The 19,700-nt window shown below is 48.4% G+C and overlaps 1 protein-coding gene across 4 annotated transcripts in view; it reads left to right on the forward strand.

Annotated features, from left to right (window-relative positions):
• Nucleotides 1-17,807, forward strand: part of LOC117368374 (NTF2-related export protein 2) — a 31,743-nt gene extending 13,936 nt beyond the window's left edge. For all 4 annotated transcript variants that reach the window (XM_033961966.1, XM_033961969.1, XM_033961967.1 and 1 more), the window contains exons 3-4: nt 16,033-16,177; nt 16,276-17,807. In XM_033961966.1, the coding sequence (XP_033817857.1) occupies nt 16,033-16,177; nt 16,276-16,457 (327 nt within the window). In that variant the 3' untranslated portion in view covers nt 16,458-17,807. The remainder of the gene's footprint in view (nt 1-16,032; nt 16,178-16,275) is intronic.
• Nucleotides 17,808-19,700: the final 1,893 nt, after the last annotated feature.

Below are 19,700 nucleotides of genomic sequence, written 5' to 3' on the forward strand. Positions count from 1 at the left end.
CATTGTAGAGACTGATGAAGAGAGGATGTCACAGATATGTGTCGTGAGCAAGGATCCGTCGCTTGGGACCACTGGGTCGCTAGGGTCCATTGAGGAGTGCGAAGGTGGAGACGTGCGAAGGGTGTGACATGAACTGTGGAGGCCATGTGACCCAAGAGTATCATCATTTGCTTGGCAGAGATGGAACGTTGATGAAGCACCTGCTGACACAGAGATTGGAGAGTGTGAAGACGGTTGGACGGCAGAAAAGCTCTCATGAGGACTGTGTCCAGCACCGCTCCAATGAATTGAAGTCTCTGAGTGGGGATAATATGAGATTTGGGTAGATTGATCTCGAACCCCAGAAGTTGTAGAAACTTGATGGTCTGGTTGGTGGCCTGGAGTACTATCTGAGAAGAATTGGCCTTTATCAACCAATCGTCCAGGTAAGGAAACACCTGAAGGTGGTGGGAACGTAGAAAGGCGGCCACCACAATCAGACATTTGGTGAACACTCTTGGAGAGGAGGCCAGACCGAAGGGTAGCACTTTGTATTGGTAATGACAATGGTTGATCATGAAGCGGAGGTACTGTCTGGAGGCCAGATTGACCGGTATGTGAGTGTATGCTTCTTTGAGATCTAGGGAACATAGCCAGTCGCCTTGATTGAGAAGAGGATAAAGAGTAGCTAGAGAAAGCATCTTGAATTTCTCTTTTACCAAGCATTTGTTGAGATTGCGAAGATCTAAAATGGGTCTGAGATCTCCTGTCTTTTTGGGAACTAGAAAGTAACGGGAGTAAAATCCCTGCCCCTTTTGATCCAGAGGAACCTCCTCTATGGCGTTCAGAAGAAGGAGGGATTGAACCTCTTGAAGAAGGAGGGAAGACTGAGAAGTGTTCAAAGCAGACTCTCTTGGCAGACTTTGGGCAGGAAGAGTCTGGAAATTGAGAGAGTAGCCGTGGCGGATGATGTTGAGGACTCACTGATCCGAGGTGATGATTTCCCAACGGCTTATGAAATGAGTAAGGCGTCCTCCTATGGGCTGCTGAAGATGGGCAGAAGGAGGGAGACTGGCTATGTCCTGGAGAACCAAGTCAAAAGGGTTGAGTTGATTTCTGTGAAGGAGGAGGTTTCACCTGCTGTTGCTGCTGTGCTGGTCTAGCAGCTTGCCTCTGTTGTTGCCTCTGACGCCTGGGTTGCTGCAGGGTCTGAGGTAAAGGACGAGCCACAAATCTACGTTGATAGGCCGATTGTTGGCGAAAAGGCCTAGTAGGTGGGGTCTTCTTCTTTGTCTTAAGGAGAGTGTCCCATCGAGTCTCATGAGCTGAGAGTTTCTGAGTAGTGGAGTCCATGGATTCCCCAAACAGCTCATCCCCCAAACAAGGTGCATTGGCCAATCGATCTTGATGATTGACATCGAGTTCTGAAACTCTGAGCCAGGCCAGTCGCCGCATAGCTACCGACATAGCCGTGGCCCTAGAGGTCAGCTCAAAGGTGTCATAGATTGATCTGACCATGAACTTGCGCAGTTGTAAGAGCGATGAAGAAGTTTGGCGAAAGGCAGATTTTTTACGGTCAGGGAGATATTTCTCAAAAGATGACAAAGTCTGAATGAGATGCTTAAGGTAAAAAGAAAAATGGAAAGCATAGTTCCCTGATCTATTTGCTAGCATCGCATTTTGATACAACCTCTTGCCAAACTTATCCATGGCCTTACCTTCTCTGCCAGGAGGGACAGAAGCGTATACACTAGCCCCCGTGGATTTCTTTAAAGTAGATTCCACCAGTAAGGACTCATGGGGGAGTTGAGGCTTGTCAAAGCCTGGAATAGGTATGACCTTATATAAGGAGTCCAGTTTGCGGGGAGCTCCTGGGATGGTCAAGGGTGTCTCTAGATTTTTGTAAAATGTCTCTCTTAATATGTCATGGAGAGGCAGTTTGAGAAATTCCCTTGGAGGCTGGTCAAAATCCAGAGCATCAAGAAATGCCTTGGATTTTTTGGATTCAGCCTCCCAAGGGAATAGAGAGAGATTCACACATCTCTTTGAGAAAAGAGGTAAAAGAAGTTGCATCAGGTTTAGAGGATGGATCCAAAACAGAAGGATCCTCTTCTCCTGATGAACACTCTCCCTCTGAGAGAAGAGGGTCCTCCGAATCGCCCCACAGATCAGGGTCCCGCACCTGAAAACTGCGGTCCCGGGATTCCGGTGTGGAAGGTTCTAGGTGTCGAGTTTTATGCATCGACTTCCCAGACCTCTGTGAAATGGTACCGGGAGATGTTATAGGCTGTGTCGGCGCCGATGTTTGAACAGCCTGATGTAAGGATCTCGGTTCCGGCGCTAAGACTGGCATAGATACCGAGGAAGTGGTATGCATCGGTACCGACAAGGTGGATGCCGACAAAGGAGGCTGCTCCACTGTCGGTACCGGAGGCTCAGACCGGACCGGGACTGGAAGGCTCGGTGTCAGAAGGGCAGGTAACAGCTGTTGTAGTTGTTCTTTAAGCTGTACTTGCAGGACTGCGGCAATGTGCTCGTCCAGTGAAGGCACCGGTACCGCTTTTTTCTTATGCGGTACCTTGGGTGCCGCTCTACACTCCGAAGAGGAACCCGATGTCGAGGGGCTTACCTCAATCGGAGCGGAGCGCTTCCGCGGGCGCCTCGAGGTCGGCAGGATTGGGCTCGCTGCCACTGAGACCGGAGGGCGCTCCAGCGGGGAAGGCTTCTTAGCCGGCTTACCTGAAGGGTGCGACGCCGGCGCGGTGTCGCGCGGTGTCAACGAGGCAGGTGCCGACTGCGTCAGGGTCGAAGTGGGGACCGGTGCCGCCGAATCCGACATCTCGGTACCAAACAATAATCGCTGTTGGATTTGTCGATTTTTTAAAGTTCTCTTTTTAAGAGTGGCACAGCGGGTGCAAGTAGACGCTCGATGGTCAGGACCAAGACACTGTAGACACCAGTTGTGCGGGTCTGTGAGTGAAATTGGTCGAGCGCACCGCTGGCACTTCTTAAACCCGGGTTGAGGGGGCATGAATGTAAAAACGGCTTCAGCCAAATCGAAGGCCGAGGCCTCGATGGTGGCAACAGGCCCCGCTGGGGCGAAACCGAAAAAATGAAAGAAAAACGAATTAAGTTTTTTTTTTTTTTTTTAACAAATAAAATAAAATGAGGGAAACAATATTTCCCAACGAGTTTACGCGAGCGGGAAGGCGAAAATAGAAAAAAGTTTTCAACAGCCGTTGAAACGTGCGTCTTCTTAGCTCCGCGGAAACTAAGAAACTGGGGACCGCGCGCCTCCGTCGGGCGGGAAGGCACGTGCGCGGTGCGGCCTGCTAGAACTTTCCAAGTTCTTAGAGTGCAATCACTCTAAAATTGTCCGTACCGGGGCTCCGTCGGTGCCGTCACCCATCAGTCAAGAATATCTGCCTGCTTGTCCTGGGATAACAAACTTTTATGTTTTTTTGATTGTTTATTAAAGACTTGACGTCCTGTACATCACTGCAGTTTGTTTTTGTTCTTACAAAGGTGCGAAAACAGAGGGGGGGTGGGGGTCTGTGAAACTACTACCGCAGCAAAAAAGAACAAATCAGTTCATAAGAGCTCTGCTCCAGAGAAAGAAAGCTGAATTCACTTCTCTCACACAATGTGTTCATCAAGTTTATTGTTGTGGACCCCGAATGGAAAAGATAAACTTAATACATACTGAAGAAGAAACAGTGTGGTTGATTTTCTATTTCTGTTATATGGAGTTTTTTCACAGACCTACCACGACACCAGTTCCGATGGATGCCTTGTGGGTCTAAGAGCCAAAATATTGAAGTCTGGTTTTCTCCTCTTTGTCTTTATTATTTTTCATGTTTGTATGATTGGTGGTCCCATCAATACTTCACACAGGATGTTTATTGTCTTGGGTATAGAGCAGGGGTCTCAAAGTCCCTCCTTGAGGGCTGCAATCCAGTCGGATTTTCAGGATCTCCTCAATGAATATGCATGAGATCTATGTGCGTGCACTGCTTTCATTGTATGCTAATAGATCTCATGCATATTCATTGGGGAAATCCTGAAAACCCGACTGAATTGCAGCCCTCATGGAGGGACTTTGAGATCCCTGGTTTAGAGGTACTATTGCATTTGTGTCCGTAAAGGTTTGGTGTTATTTTCATAGGTAAAAATGTACCAACGCTAACTCTAGCCTCAAAATAAAATTTTGTTTTAATGTGAAATTGTTCATGATTTTAATTGAGCACTGAAACGCACTATGGCAGCACTTTAGATTATGATTCTCTATCCAACAATTCAAAGCCGACCTTAAGATATATATTTATTCAATGATGCATATCCAGTAGGATGCCAGTTATTGAAACTGATTATCTGGACTTCTTCTGTTCTTTATTTTTTACATAATCTCTGTATCAGTTATCACAAAAAGATTATTAAAAACAAAATATAATTCTGCTGCTATTAATCATTTCTTTAGTGCCGAAAGGCATATGCAGTGCTGTACATTTAACATGTAATAGGCGGTCCGTGCTTAGAAGAATTTAGCAATCTAATTGGACAGACAAAGATATAGAGTTTTTTGCAGAGAGAATGATAGGACGGACGTAGTTATCTTATGTTGAATAGGAGTTAGGAGTTGAAAGCAACCTCAAAAAACTGGGCTTTTAGCTTGGATTTGAATAGTGCTGGAGATGGAGCTCGACATAGTGACTCAGGCACACAACGCAGAGGAGGAGAAGGGTTCAGATAAGAGGGACTTACCCAATGAACATTGTTCACAGGGGGGAGCATAGGAGGAAATAAGTAAAGAGAGACATTGGAGGGAGGGGGCTGCAGAGTGAATGCACTTGTAGATTAGTAAAATGGATGGGGAGCCAATGAAGTGACTTGAGAAGAGGTAATGTGAGTATGACGGCTCTGGTGAAATATAAGTTGAGCAGCAGAATTTTGAATGGATTAGAGGGTGGAGAGAGGAGATGGTTGATCAGATGACCTGAAAGAAACAAGTTGGAGTAGTCTAAGCAAGAAGTGATGAGAGTGTGGATAAGGGTTTTGGTAGTGTGCTCGGAATGGAGAGGTCAGTTTTTGGTAATATTATAGAGGAAGAAGCGACAGGCTTTAGTGGGGGGGGGGAGGGGTTTGAATTTGAGTGGAGAAGGAGAGAGAGATGACAACAAGGTTGCAAGCTAAAGAGACAGGGAGGAGAATGTCCACAGAAATAAGAAAAAAGGGTGAGAGGTTTAGGCTAAACATGTAATGCTCAAAGAGTGGGCTCTCTTCAAAAAAAAATGTCCATCTGGATTTTCCATTATCTGGACTTTGTCAAGGTTGTCAAGGTTTGTCAAGGTTGGCTCTTTGTCAAGGTTGGTCCAATAATTAGCATCCTACTGTAATCTTTATCAAGTTTTCTTTATCTCATTAGACTGTATGAGGTTGACCTGGACAGCACAGTTCCCTCCTATTTGTACTGATCCCCTGTTAAACTTTGTCGTTTTAACCGGCCTATGTCTCTCCATTTCTACCCCTTTAGATTGTAAGGTGCTCAGATAACTTAGTTTGATTAGCAGGATAATAAATCTGTTAATAAATGTAGATAATTTACTTGGTCCTCTCTCAGGCAGGATCTCCTTGAGCCGTCTCCATTCTGGTCCTCTCCCAGGCAATCACATTTTTTTTTTACTGCAGGAGCAAGGCTTTTTATCCCAGGACAAGCAGGCATGATATTCTCACATGTGGGTGACGTCATCTACGGAGCCCCGGCGCGGACAGCTTTTCAAGCAAACTTGATTGAAGTTTCAAGTTTGCACACTGCACCACGCATGTGCGTGCCTTCTCGCCCACTAGAGGGCGCATCCCACCTCGTGGTCCTCAGTTCAAATTTTTCCGCGGAGCAAGAAAGCCCTGTGGATCTGAGCTCCAGTGTTTTTGCCTTCTAGCTGCCGCGTTTAGTTTGTTTTCCCTTCGAATTAGTTCGCGGTGCTGTTTTTCCTTTCGGTTCTTTTCAAAAAAAAAAAAAAAAAAAGTCTTTCGTTTTTCATCGGACTCCGGGGGCTCCCGGAATCCGTGGCCGCGGGACGTCGGTTCGTTCCCGGCCTTCTTCTTTTTCTTCGTGGATGTCCCGTCCTGTTACGGGATTCAAAAAGTGCAGCCGGTGTGAAAGGTTGCTTTCCATCACCGACCCTCACCGGTGGTGCATTGTCTGTCTTGGGCCCGAACATCCGACAGACTCGTGTGATCGCTGTGCTACCTTCCAAAACAGGGCCCTCCGTCGCCGTAAGGCAAGAATGGCCGAATTGTTCGCCGTCGACGCACCTAAGGCTTCGACGTCGGCCTCGGCTTCGGCCCCGGCCTTGACCTCGGCCTTGGCATCCTCGGGGGCCTCGGCCTCGCCTCGGCCCTCTTCCTCGAAGGCGTCGTCAGTGAAGCAAGCTTCGGGTAAGTCCTCTGTTCCATCCCCTTCAGCAAAGAAGCCATCCTCGAGTCAGGCCAAGGCGGGTGGGTCGACCCCGGCCCCGCATCGGACCTCGACTCCGCACACCCCGAGGGAATACTCGAGACCGAGGTCGCCCTCCAGGGAGTGTGCCCCGGACTCGGAACTCCCCACCTTCGTGGGGATTCCGGCCTTCCAGGATCTCCTCCGAGCTCTGATCTCATCGGAGCTGTCGGGAGCCCTGGAAGTGTTGCAGCGTGCTGCGGTTCCGGCGGCCTCGACCTCGGCCGGGGCGCCTTCGGTCTCGGAGGCCCCGGCCTCGGCTCCCTCGGGAGTAGAGGTCTGCACGGGAACGGGGATCGCGGGGATCCCGCGGGTCCCGCGGGGATCCCGCGGGTTCCCCCCCTGGCCCACGGGACTCCCACGGGGACGCCCCCTGGCCCACGGGACTCCCACGGGGATGCCCCCCTGACCCACGGGACTCCCACGGGGACGCCCCCTTGCCCACGGGACTCCCACGGGGATGAAAACAACCTACCTAAATTCTGGCGATGCAAGCATGCAGATTACAAGTCTGGCGTCGTGTCGGGAAATAGCCATGTTGAGCAGTGAGCTCAGCACGTACACAGATGAAAGCCTTGCTTGCTGATTGGTCCGGCGGCCCCGCCCCACCGTGCCGCCGGACCAATCAGCAAGCAAGGCTTTCATCTGTGTACGTGCTGAGCTCACTGCTCAGCATGGCTATTTCCCGACGCGGGCATTAGGCTGTTTTTTGTCATTTCGGGTGGGGGATGGCAGCGGCAGCAGCAGCCTGAAAAAGAAATCATCCTGGCCGGGTTCGGTGTCATGCTCCGGAGCTTCTACAGCCTTCCTATCTCCCTCTCCCTTCTACCTGCGGCTCTCTTCGGCAACTCAGCAGCAGCTTCTGACGTCGGGGCCTACCCTCTGCGAGTCCCGCTTGTTTCAACTTCCTTTTTCCACAAAGGCGGGACTCGTAGAGGGAAGGCCTCGATGTCGGCAGCTTGTCTTGATCACCGCTGCTGACGAGTTGCTTAAGAGAGCCGCGGAGCAGGGGGGTGTTGCCAGGTGCAGGTAGAAGGGAGAGGGCCAGATGCAGGACTCGTGGGTGAGGGAGGAGAAGAGAGAGGGGAGAGAAACAAAAGGAAATATTTCATACTGGGTTGGGCCGGAGTGGAGGGAGGGTGGAAAGATTCTGGCTACAGGGTGCATTAACAAAGGAAAAGGGGGGAAAGCTGAAAATGGAGATAGTGACACAAAGAAGAGAAAGGGTAAGCAGGACCTTCTGAATAAGGATAGAGATACAGAGGGGACATGAAGAGGAGGTGAAATAGAGACATAGAAGTAATGCTGAAAAAGTGTGTGTGGGGGGGGGGAGATAAAGACATTGAAAGGGCAAATGGTGAATATGGGGTAAAGACAAGGACAGAGACAAATGAAGATTCTGAAAAAGTGGTGAGATAGGGATATAGGTGAGATGGACACAAAGAAGGGTGATGCTGGAAAATAGGTGGAATGGTAATTCTGACAGACACAGAAGGGAAATGCTGGATCAAGGAGAGATGGGGCTCAGGCTGGATGGAATGAGGAGAAATGCCTTGTTGGCCCGGAACTTCCTCTCCTACATCAGAATTGACGTCAGGGAGCGGAATGCTGGTCAGCGCGACGCTTCTGCAGGGAAAGCTTGGGACAGCGGTGGCTTGGGGACTATTCCCCGATGGCGGTGGCAGCAAACCGAGTGGCTTGGGGGAGGGCACGGAGAAAGAAAGAAAGGGGGCAGACAGAGAGACAGAAAGAAGGGGGAACAGGGAGACAGAAAGAAAAAGTTGGGGGAGAGAATGAGGTCTGGAGGAGAGGAAACATACAGGAGGCTGAAAGAAAGGAAGAAAGATTGGATGCACAGTCAGAAGAAGAAAGTGCAACCAGAGACTCATGAAATCACCAAACAGCAAAGATAGGAAAAATGATTTTATTTTCAATTTAGTGATCAAAATGTGTCTGTTTTGAGAATTTATATCTGCTGTCTATATTTTGCACTATGGCTCCCTTTTACTAAACCGCAATATTGTTTTTTAGCGCAGGGAACCTATGAGCATTGAGAGCAGCGCGAGGCATTCAGCGTAACTCCCTGTGCTAAAACCTACTATTGTGGTTTAGTAAAAAGGGAGGGGGTGTATTTGTCTATTTTTGTATTTTGTTACCGAGGTGACATTGCATAGAGTCATCTGCCTTGGGAAATGTATATGGCAGATATCTTTGTTTTGTGTTCAAAAGAAAAGGAAATGCATTTCTGGTTTTATTTCTACAGTGTTGAAGTACTTGTTGGCCCTTGCTGTGACTGGTGGGGATCCCCAAGCACCGCCAGCAGAGGACCTCCTCTAGAGATGGTCAGAACTCCCCTCCACCAAGCGCAGCAGTCGCTGGCAGCATCCATGAGCCACTGAGGTGCCAGCATCTGTGACTCAGGGACGCTACTGCTGCCTGCCAAGCTTGGCAAAAGGGACCCCAGGCCAACTGCAAAGGAAGTCCTCAGCTGACAGTTTGTGGGTTCTCATCAGCTGAGTATTTATATTTTATATTTACATTAGAGGTTCTGGTAGAAACCCATTTACAAAGTATGTATTCTTCCCAATTAATATTTCCAAATTAATAGTCTCTTTGCTTATTTGTAAATGGGTCTCTACCAGAGCCTTTAATTCAGTAGCATAATTAAATAAAATAACTATTTCTGAAGTTTATAGGGAAGGATGGTGACGGAGGGGATTCCTCGCGGGGACGGGTGGGGACGGAGGGGATTCCTCGCGGGGACGGGTGGGGACGGAGGGGATTCCTCGCGGGGACGGGTGGGGACGGAGAGATTCCTCACGGGGACGGGTGGGGACGGAGGGATTCCTCACGGGGACGGGTGGGGATGGGTGGGATTTTGGCGGGGACGGGTGGGGACGGGTGGGATTTCTGTCCCCGCGCAACTCTCTACTCGGGAGCCCTGACCTCGGCGACCTCGGTCTCGGGTACGGTGGCCCCGTTCGCCTCGGTCTCGGCCCCGCCCCGGACCTCGACCTCGGGGGAACCCCCTGAGCGGAGTGTAAGGCCCAAGGAAAAGTCGCGCAGAGTGCGCCGTCTTTCCTCCTCTTCCTCCGGGTCTTCCAGACACGCCTCGCCCTCGACGCGACCTCGGACGGGGCGTCGATCGAGGAAGTCTAAGCGACCCCGAGGCTCGCCTCGGCGCGACCGCTCCTCGTCGTTCGGGGGCGAGGCGCTGCAGGTGTCGGAGTTGCGCCTCGACAACCCGAGGCTCCTCCGCTCACCTCATGGGAAGTCTTCCCGGGCCGCCTCGCCGAGGAAACGGGAGAGTGTCCCACGAACCCCTGGGTCCTCACCCAAGGGCTCTGCGAGGAGGATAACTTCCCCTTCCCCCTCGAGGGCCCTCGAGAGGGGATCCTGGGATTCGGGATCGGTTAGGGATCCTCATTATTCCCATGAGGCCTCCCCCCTCTCCTCGGTGGGGCGGTCGAGAACCCCGTCTCCCCAGGCTAGGCCGTCCTCATTTTCATCCTTCGTTCAGGACATGGCCCAAGCCCTGGGGATTGACCTGATGGTAGGCTCTCGGTATTCCAAAGAATTTTTGGAGGAACAGGACCTCCCCACTCTTCCTAGGGAGGTGCCTAGACTCCCTCTCAACAGTGTCCTTCTGCAAACCTGGCTGAATAACCTGTCAAACCCTCTTACAGTCACGTCTGTGCCTTCAAAAATGGAATCGAAGTATAGGACGATTCCCCCTAAAGGGTTCGATAAGGCGCAGCTCTCACACCAGTCTCTTCTGGTGGAGTCTGCTCTTAAAAAATCACAGCCCTCACGGGTTTCTGCGGCGGTTCCACCAGGCAGGGAGGGGCGGACCCTGGACAAGTTTGGCCGTCGCCTCTATTCAAATTCCCTGATGGCCACCAGGGTTCTAAATTACGCCTTCACCTTTTCCTCCTATTTGCGTGGTATGGTGAAGGACCTTCCTCAATATCGAAACTCGTTACCGGACTCCCAAAGAGCAGGATTCGATAAGTTTATGTCCAACCTGTCTCAATTGCGGTTGTACCTATTCCACGCAGTGTACGACGCCTTTGAGCTGGTTTCGAGGGTGTCGGCCCTCGCGGTGGCCATGCGCCGCTTGGCCTGGCTTCGCACCCTCGACATGGACCCAAACCTGCAGGAACGCCTGGCAGACTTGCCTTGTGTGGGGTCCGAGTTATTCGACGAGTCATTGGATGCGGCGACCAAACGCTTGTCGGAACAGGAGCGCTCTCTAGCATCCCTGGTCCGCCCCAAACCTAGACCCCCGCCGCAGAAACCCTTTCGGCCTCCGCCGCGCCGATACCCTCAGAAGTCGACCCCGGCTTTCTCGAGACCGCCTCCGAGACGTCCGTCTCAGCGAGGCAGAGGGGGACAAACCCAAGCCCAGGCGCAGGGCCCTTCTAAGCCCGCGCCTTCCTTTTGACGGGCTGAGCGGACGGGGCGGGTTCCCCTCCGCACTTTCACAGGAACCCCTTCCTATCGGTGGCCGTCTTCGGTCCTTCCGGGAGGCATGGACCGGGATTACCTCAGACGCTTGGGTGCTCCGGATCGTCTCCGAGGGCTACTCGCTCAACTTTGTGTCCTCGCCGCCGGACAGTCCTCCAAGTTTAGTCCCCTGCAACCGTTCGCAGCTACCGACCCTTATAACCGAAGCCAAAGCCCTCTTGAAGCTTCGGGCGGTCGAGCCGGTCCCCAAGGACCAGTGGGGTACGGGGTTTTACTCCCGCTACTTTTTGGTCCCAAAAAAGACCGGGGACCTGCGCCCCATACTGGACCTCAGGAAGCTCAACAAATTCCTGGCCCGGGAGAAGTTTCGAATGCTATCTCTCCCGGTTTTGTACCCCCTCTTGGGGGAAGGGGACTGGATGTGCTCCCTCGACCTGAAGGAAGCATACACCCATGTTCCGGTGCACCCCGCCTGTCGAAGATTCTTACGATTCCAGGTGGGGGACCTCCACCTCCAGTACAGGGTACTGCCCTTCGGCCTGGCCGCGTCCCCACGAGTATTCACGAAGTGCATGGTGGTGGTTGCAGCAGCCCTCAGGTCACGTGGACTCCATGTGTTCCCTTACCTGGACGATTGGCTCATCAAAGCCCCGACCAGGGAGGGGGTTATCTCAGCGACCCGACAGTCGATTGCCTTCCTGCAAACTCTCGGGTTCGAGATAAACTTTCCAAAGTCTCAGTTGAGGCCGTCGCAGTCTCTTCAATTCATAGGTGCGGTGCTGGACACGGTGCGCCTACGCTCCTACCTGCCGACCCAGCGGTTGGAAACCTTGGTACGGATGAGCCGCCAGGTCTCCCAACTATCGAGGGTGTCGGCCAAGCGCATGATGATGCTGCTGGGCCATATGGCCTCGACGGTACATGTCACGCCGTTTGCGAGGCTACATCTGAGGATCCCTCAGTGGACCCTCGCGTCCCAGTGGCGTCAGGAGTGCGACCCGGTGTCTCGCCTCATTTCGGTAACTCCGCCCTTGCGGAAATCGCTGCGTTGGTGGACAGACTCTTCAAATCTGTCCATGGGGCTATTGTTTCGCACTCCGCCTTTTCGCAAGGTCCTGACCACGGACTCCTCGGAGTACGCGTGGGGAGCCCATCTCGACGGTCTTCGCACGCAGGGCCTGTGGTCGGCAGAAGACCGTCAGTGTCATATCAACGTGCTAGAGCTGCGGGCCATCTTCCTAGCACTTCGAGCCTTCGTTCACATATTGCAGGACCAGGTGGTCCTCGTCCGCACGGACAATCAGGTGGCAATGTATTATGTGAACAAGCAGGGAGGAACGGGGTCATGGCCCCTCTGCTCCGAAGCTCTTCGCCTCTGGGAGTGGGCGGCCTCCCGGAACATCTTCCTCCGGGCGGTCTACATCCAAGGAGAACGGAATTGCCTGGCGGACAAACTGAGTCGACTTCTGCAACCGCACGAGTGGACTCTACACTCAGCAGTTCTACGCGAGGTTTTCGCTCACTGGGGAACGCCACAGGTGGATCTGTTTGCCTCTCCGGAGACACACAAACTACCACTATATTGTTCTCGGATGTACTCGCAGGACCGTCTGGAAGCGGATGCCTTCCTACTCGACTGGGAAGGGAGGTTCCTGTATGCATTCCCTCCGTTCCCTCTGATCATGCGAACGTTGGTACACCTAAAATCGTCCACGGCCACGATGATTCTCATAGCACCTCGGTGGCCGCGTCAGCACTGGTTCTCCCTGCTGCTCCAGCTCAGTGCCAGAGAGCCTCTTCCCCTGCCTGTCTCTCCTTCTCTGCTGTCTCAGAGTCAAGGATCCATGTTACATCCCAATCTGCAGTCATTGCACCTGACAGCCTGGTTTCTTGTTCCCTGACTCCTCCGGACCTGTCTCAATCGGTGAAGGAGGTGTTGGAAGCCTCCCGCAAGATCTCGACGAGGCTTTGCTATGCGCAGAAATGGACCAGGTTTTCCACCTGGTGCTCGTCTTTTCACCTGGATCCGGTATCAGTTCCGGTATCCTCGGTTTTAGAATATTTGTTTCATTTGTCGCGCTCTGGCTTGAAAACCACTTCGGTGCGGGTTCATCTCAGTGCGATTTCTGCTTTCCACCAACCTCTGGAAGGACGCCCTCTGTCACTCCATCCCTTGGTGACACGCTTCATGAAAGGGTTACTCAGGGTTTGTCCCCCTCTTAAGCCTCCGTCTGTCGTGTGGAACTTGAATGTGGTTCTGGCTCAACTGATGAAACCCCCGTTTGAGCCACTCAACAAGTCCCTCTTGAAATTTCTGACTTGGAAGGCGGTGTTTCTAATTGCCCTCACCTCCGCCAGGCGGATTGGGGAGTTGCAAGCCTTGGTTGCGGACCCTCCTTTCACTGTCTTTCATCACGACAAGGTGGTTCTCCGCACCCATCCTAAGTTTTTACCTAAAGTTGTTTCTGACTTCCACCTCAATCAGTCCATTGTCCTTCCTGTGTTCTTCCCGAAGCCCCACTCCCATCCCGGCGAGACGGCGCTTCACACGCTTGACTGTAAGAGGGCGTTGGCATATTATCTTCAACGCACCAGGTCTCATCGGAAGCTTCCTCAATTGTTTTTGTCCTTCGATCCCAATCGATTAGGGCATCCAGTTTCCAAGCGCACTCTGTCTAACTGGTTGGCCGCTTGCATTTCCTTTTGCTACGCTCAGGCTGGCCTTCCTCCCCCGGGTCGAGTCACGGGGCACAAGGTCCGAGCGATGGCAGCTTCGATAGCTTTCCTCCGATCCACTCCGATGGAGGACATATGTAAGGCTGCCACTTGGTCTTCGGTTCATACATTCACCTCTCATTACTGTCTGGACACTTTATCCAGGAGTGACGGCCGGTTTGGCCAGTCAGTTTTGCAAAATCTGTTTTCCTAAATTGCCATCCTCCCACCTGCCCTTTTTTGGTTAGCTTGGAGGTCACCCACATGTGAGAATATCATGCCTGCTTGTCCTGGGATAAAGCACAGTTACTTACCGTAACAGGTGTTATCCAGGGACAGCAGGCATATATTCTCACAACCCGCCCGCCTCCCCGGGGATGGCTTCCTTGCTAGTTATGGAACTGAGGACCACGAGGTGGGATGCGCCCTCTAGTGGGCGAGAAGGCACGCACATGCGTGGTGCAGTGTGCAAACTTGAAACTTCAATCAAGTTTGCTTGAAAAGCTGTCCGCGCCGGGGCTCCGTAGATGACGTCACCCACATGTGAGAATATATGCCTGCTGTCCCTGGATAACACCTGTTACGGTAAGTAACTGTGCTTTACCGCTCCTGTGGGGGTGGTAAAAAGCTTTGCTCCTGCATCCGCAGTAAACTTGCTGGTTCTTCCCCCCCCCCTGTTCCTGTGGATTTACCGCAGATCCCCGTCCTTGTGTCATTCTCTAGTTTGGTGTAGAAGCTCCACTGCCCTGATTGCAAAAGTTAGAAAATGTTATTTCTCATTAAATTGTCTGCGCTGCCTAAATATTATTCCTTCTGTCTCCTGTTGCCCTCTTTTCACAGCCTTGGGCTCCATACCTGTCAATACTAGCACTGTCTTTCCTATTCTCAGCCTGCTCCCACAGGAGCCATTCTCACCACCTCTGCTGCTGCTGCCTGTTGCCATTGCCTTCTGCTACTTGATTCTTGCTGGTACTTGTCAAACTGCAGTAGTTAGTAGGAAGAAGGGGGAGGAGCAGAAAAGGATAAACTAAACTAGGGACATAGAGGCAGGTGAGAAAGAGATAAGGCAGATGAAGGAGGGATACAGACGGGTTTCAAGCAAAGGAGAATTCAGATAGTAAAAGAACAAAGATGAGCATGAAATGGATTGAAAGTCCATGATGGTGCATTAGCAGAGTTTACTCTGAGAAAACCTCTCTCCACTGCTTGGCTGATTAGAGAGATTTATAATCAAATTGATCAACATTGGAAGGCTAGAGGTGCAGATTATGGATACAACTAAAAAGAAGCAGTTTTTAAATGAAATATACATGTTTTATATACAATCAATTTTCATACAACATTAAATTCTATAAAATTATTTTGTGAGAGTTCATTCAGTTGTTCTATTGAATGTTAGACACCCTCAATGGACTCTCACTTCCAAGATATATACCTATAGACCCTCAGAAATACCACCTAAATACTCAAAAATGTCATTGTATCAGGCTATTTCCTTATTGGGTCTTGTTACTTGATATCAACTTTAAATATATTACTTTCACTGCCTTAAATTAATATAAATGTTTAAATACTTAGCTTATACTGTGGTCTAAATTTCAGGGACTGTATCACCAACATGTTTCACCCAAAGGGTTTTCTCAAGGCTCATATCCCTTTATTTAGCTAATTGCCATTGTAGTATTCAGTGGTCGGCTACAACGGCGATTAGCACTCAATGAATATGCATTGAAAGCAGTGCATGCAAATAGATCTCATGCATATTCATTGGGGAAATCCTGAAAACTTGACTGGAATACAGCTCTCGAAGATCGGAGTTCCCTACCTCTGAGCTAAATAAAGGAATATGAGCCTTGAGAAAACCCTTCAGGTGAACATGTTGGTGATACAGTCCCTGAAATTTAGACCACAGTATAAGCTAAGTATTTAAACATCTATATTAAGGCGGTGAAAGTAATATATTTAAAGTTGATATCAAATAACAAGATCCAGTGAGGAAGTAGTACGTAAAGCCTGATACAAGGACATTTTTGAATATTTAGGTGGTATTTCTGATGGTCTATAGCAGGGGTGTCAAAGTCCCTCCTCGAGGGCCGCAGTCCAGTCAGGTTTTCAGGATTTCCCCCATGAATATGCATGAGATCTATTAGCATACAATGAAAACAGTGCATGCATATAGATGTCATGCATATTCATTGGGGAAATCCTGAAAACCTGACTGGATTGCGGCCCTCGAGGAGGGACTTTGAACCCCTGGTCTATAGGTATATATCTTGGAAGTGAGAGTCCATTGAGGGTGTCTAACATTCATACACTTTTAATAGAACAGCTGCATGTTTTATATACAGCATTCAAGAATCGTGATTGCTGTTCTCTAGGTGCTGACGAAGCTGTACATGGACAAGGCAACCTTAGTATGGAATGGGAACGCTATATCTGGACAAGCAGCGCTGACGGAGTTTTTTGAGATGCTTCCATCCAGCGAGTTTCAGGTCTCTATGTTGGACTGCCAGCCAGTTCACGGTAAGAGTATTTAATTTAGATTACATCATTTTGATGGAGGGTTGTGGAAAATTGTACAGAGTGGTGTTTAATTATCACTTTTCTTTCTGTCTGTGAAGAGCAAGCGACGCAAGGGCAGACAACCGTGCTAGTTGTGACTTGTGGAACAGTGAAGTTTGACGGAAATAAACAGCGATACTTCAATCAGAACTTCTTACTGACTGCTCAGACCACACCAACCCTCACAGTCTGGAAGATTGCCAGTGACTGCTTCCGCTTTCAGGACTGGGCCACCGAATGAAGAATTCCTGGCAAAAAAGGACTGCCACACTTCTGAATCCTGCTTACTCTGTACAATTCATTTGGAACTGCTGTGCAATTGGTTTTAAAACCAGCTACTTAGGGAGATTTTAATTGTCTTTTAATGAAAATTAATTGAGGGCAGAGCATGGAGACATAATTTGTGGCATTGGTCTATCCCTTTCCTCCCTTCTCCCCCCCCCAAAAAAAAAGAATTTCCTCATTCCCCCAGGAAAAAATGTTTTCAGCTGTCCAGCAGCAACAGAAACCAAAGACATGGGCAGAGAGCATTCTCTTTTTTTTGTCAAGAGAAATAAAGTATTCAGTTATGTTTGTAAAGAAAAGAAATGTGAATGTCTAATTTTCCCTTTATTCAGATCCAACTTGTCCATCTGCCACTATCTCCCATCTTGCTAAACTTCAGCAGAGGAGCAGCTCTGAGCCCTGTGAAGGGCCTCTTTCATGATGTAGGGAGGAAGCACTGCTGTCCCATTCAGCAGTGTGGACAGATGTTCCTTGATCTCTTCTTAGCCTGCTGTTTTTATACTGATTGATCAGGCATGGCTATTGAAAGCTGCTTGTATCAGAAACCTCCGACACTACACAATGTCTATATACGATTCTGTTCATTCACTTGACCAGTTACGGTGCGATCTGCTTTTGAGCTGTACAGTGCACAGAGGAGGCAGGTATTGGAAAACTAGGTTTGGGATTTTCAGAGGAGGAAAACAGGCCCATACCCAAATCCTACTGTTTTAAGGCAAAAGACTAATATTCAACACTGTTGTATTGAAATAACACATGTGTTAAAGAATGAGTGAGCGCACCGTCAAATTCTTATAAAAGTTTGTGTATGAACCATAGCAAGACTACTGCACTTTTGTATACCAACACTTCATCTACAGAAGTGACTCAAAAGTCAGAAATATTAGTCTGTTAAACATAAGACTATAACTGAGGGTGTTAAACAAAATATAGGGAGTCCTTCTAGGACTGTTTAGCGCTTACTATTGTTTTGCTACTGCTGAACTTGAAGAGAAAACTTGTTCGTGTGGTAGATTTTTTTTTTTTTTTTTGCTACAGTTCATGTGGAAGGTGTTCGAACCCTGCTATTGTGTTCTTGCATTGGTTTTTACTAGCATTGAGTGAATAACTGTACAGAAGACTCAGGTTTTTGGAGGTACCGTAAGGGCGCTATTAGCATGTCACTTGGATTTTTTAAAACAATTTATATAACTTGAGTAATTTGTGTGATACTTTTATACTTTATTGTGTCAATAAAAGAAAATACTTGTAAAAACAATGTACCTTTTTCTTTTTTAAAGAAAATAAATATCGGGCAAACAAAACATTTGAGCTTGAAAGACTGATAATTAAAATCAAAATAAATGTATTGAAGGGAATGTGCTACTGTGAATTGTTTTTTTTTTTTTATTTATTTATTTATAGATTTTCAATATAACAATCAAGTATAAACTTGTACAGAAAAGCAAAATTGAAGAAGCAAAAAGATTTTCCCAAACATAATATAAAACAAGAAATAATTGTATCTTTAATCTCACTCAAGTCCTCTATTTAGGATCCAAGATTAAAAATAAACGGAATTTAAGTAATCAATTAAAGAAGAAAGACAGTTGTAGTTAATACTGTGCTAACAGTCGTCTATCTTTATCCATCTTGAGCTGTCTCTTTCTCCAGTCTTGACAGTGATAGGAATGTTGTCAGTTGAGATGGTTCAAAGAAAACAAATTTATGCAATTTATAATGGACTATACATTTGCAAGGATATTGAAGAAAAAAAGTAGCTCCCAGGGCTATTACTGCTGGTCTCATTAGAAGAAATTCTTTTCTCCGCTTCTGTGTGTCTCTGGTCAAATCAGGAAACATTTGAACTTTTAGTCCCAAAAATTCTTTATATTTATTTTTGAAATATAGTTTCAGTAACCATATCTTATCCATTGTGAGAGCTGCTGAAAGAAGCAATGTTGCCGGCGTAGCTACTTCCCTATCTGAGGATTCTAATAAAGCTGTAACATCCAAAGGCTCTTGATTTACTTCTTTAACATCCTTAACAGGAAGGTAGTACACCTGAGTTAGAGGTGGTATAGAAGATTCAGAAATTCCCAATATTTCCGTCATATAGCGAGTAATCATTTCTCTAGGAGTCACTGTTATAGTCTTAGGAAAATTAATTAATCTAAGATTATTACTTCTCATAGAGTTTTCAAGTAAACCAAGTTTCCTTCTTAAATTTGTGTTATCTTTGATTAAAGCCTCCTGTATTACTTTTTGGGAATTAGTATTCTGTTGTTGGTTTTCTATCTGTAATTTATTTTCAGTGGTAATTTTCCGTATTTCTAGGATGTCTTTATCATACAATTTAAACCGTTCTTCCACTTGATTTAATTGAGACGCTATAGTTTTAGGAATAGTAACTACCAGATCCCACAGAGCGTACTGTGAATTGTTTACTGAGGAACCTGGTACCACACATTATATTTCTACAAAATTTATAGCAAAACAATTATACCTCATTAGGATGTAATAATACCAAGGGCTCCTTTTACTAAGCTCGCGTTAGGGCATTAACGCGCTAAATTGCTGCGCACGCTAGATGCTAACGCCAGCATTGAGCTGGCGTTAGTTTTTCCGCCTAGCGCGTGGTAATTTCCCGCGTGCGCTAAAAACGCTAGCGCACCTTAGTGAAAGAAGCCCCAAGTTTATTTCCCTTGATATACTGCAGTGGCAATGCATCTATGCAGTTTACATATGAAACTAACCCTCCTCTTTTACTAAAGTGCGATATGCTTTTTAGCGCGCAATAAATATTAGTGCACACTAAACGCTAACGCGTGCATGTTACCTATGAACACATTAGCGCAGGGGTAGGGAAATCCGGTCCTCAAGAGCCGTATTCCAGTCGGGTTTTCAGGATTTCCCCAATGTATATGCATTGAAAGCAGTGCATGCAAATAGATCTTATGCATATTCATTGGGGAAATCCTGAAAACCCGACTGGAATACGGCTATCGAGGACCGGAGTTCCCTACCCCTGCATTAGCGGTTACCGCACGCGTTAATTTAGCTCGCGCTAAAACACTTAGAACACCTTAGTAAAAGAGGGCCTTGGTAAAACTTATCTAAGATAATAAAACCCTAAGCGCGCATGCGCACTCCCTCCTGCGTTTTCCGTGAGCTGTAGGGCCCCGTGAGCAAGAGTGCACATGCGTGCTTCTACTCCCTC

This window comes from Geotrypetes seraphini, chromosome 10 (assembly GCF_902459505.1).
Source record: "Geotrypetes seraphini chromosome 10, aGeoSer1.1, whole genome shotgun sequence".
NCBI lineage: Eukaryota > Metazoa > Chordata > Amphibia > Gymnophiona > Dermophiidae > Geotrypetes > Geotrypetes seraphini.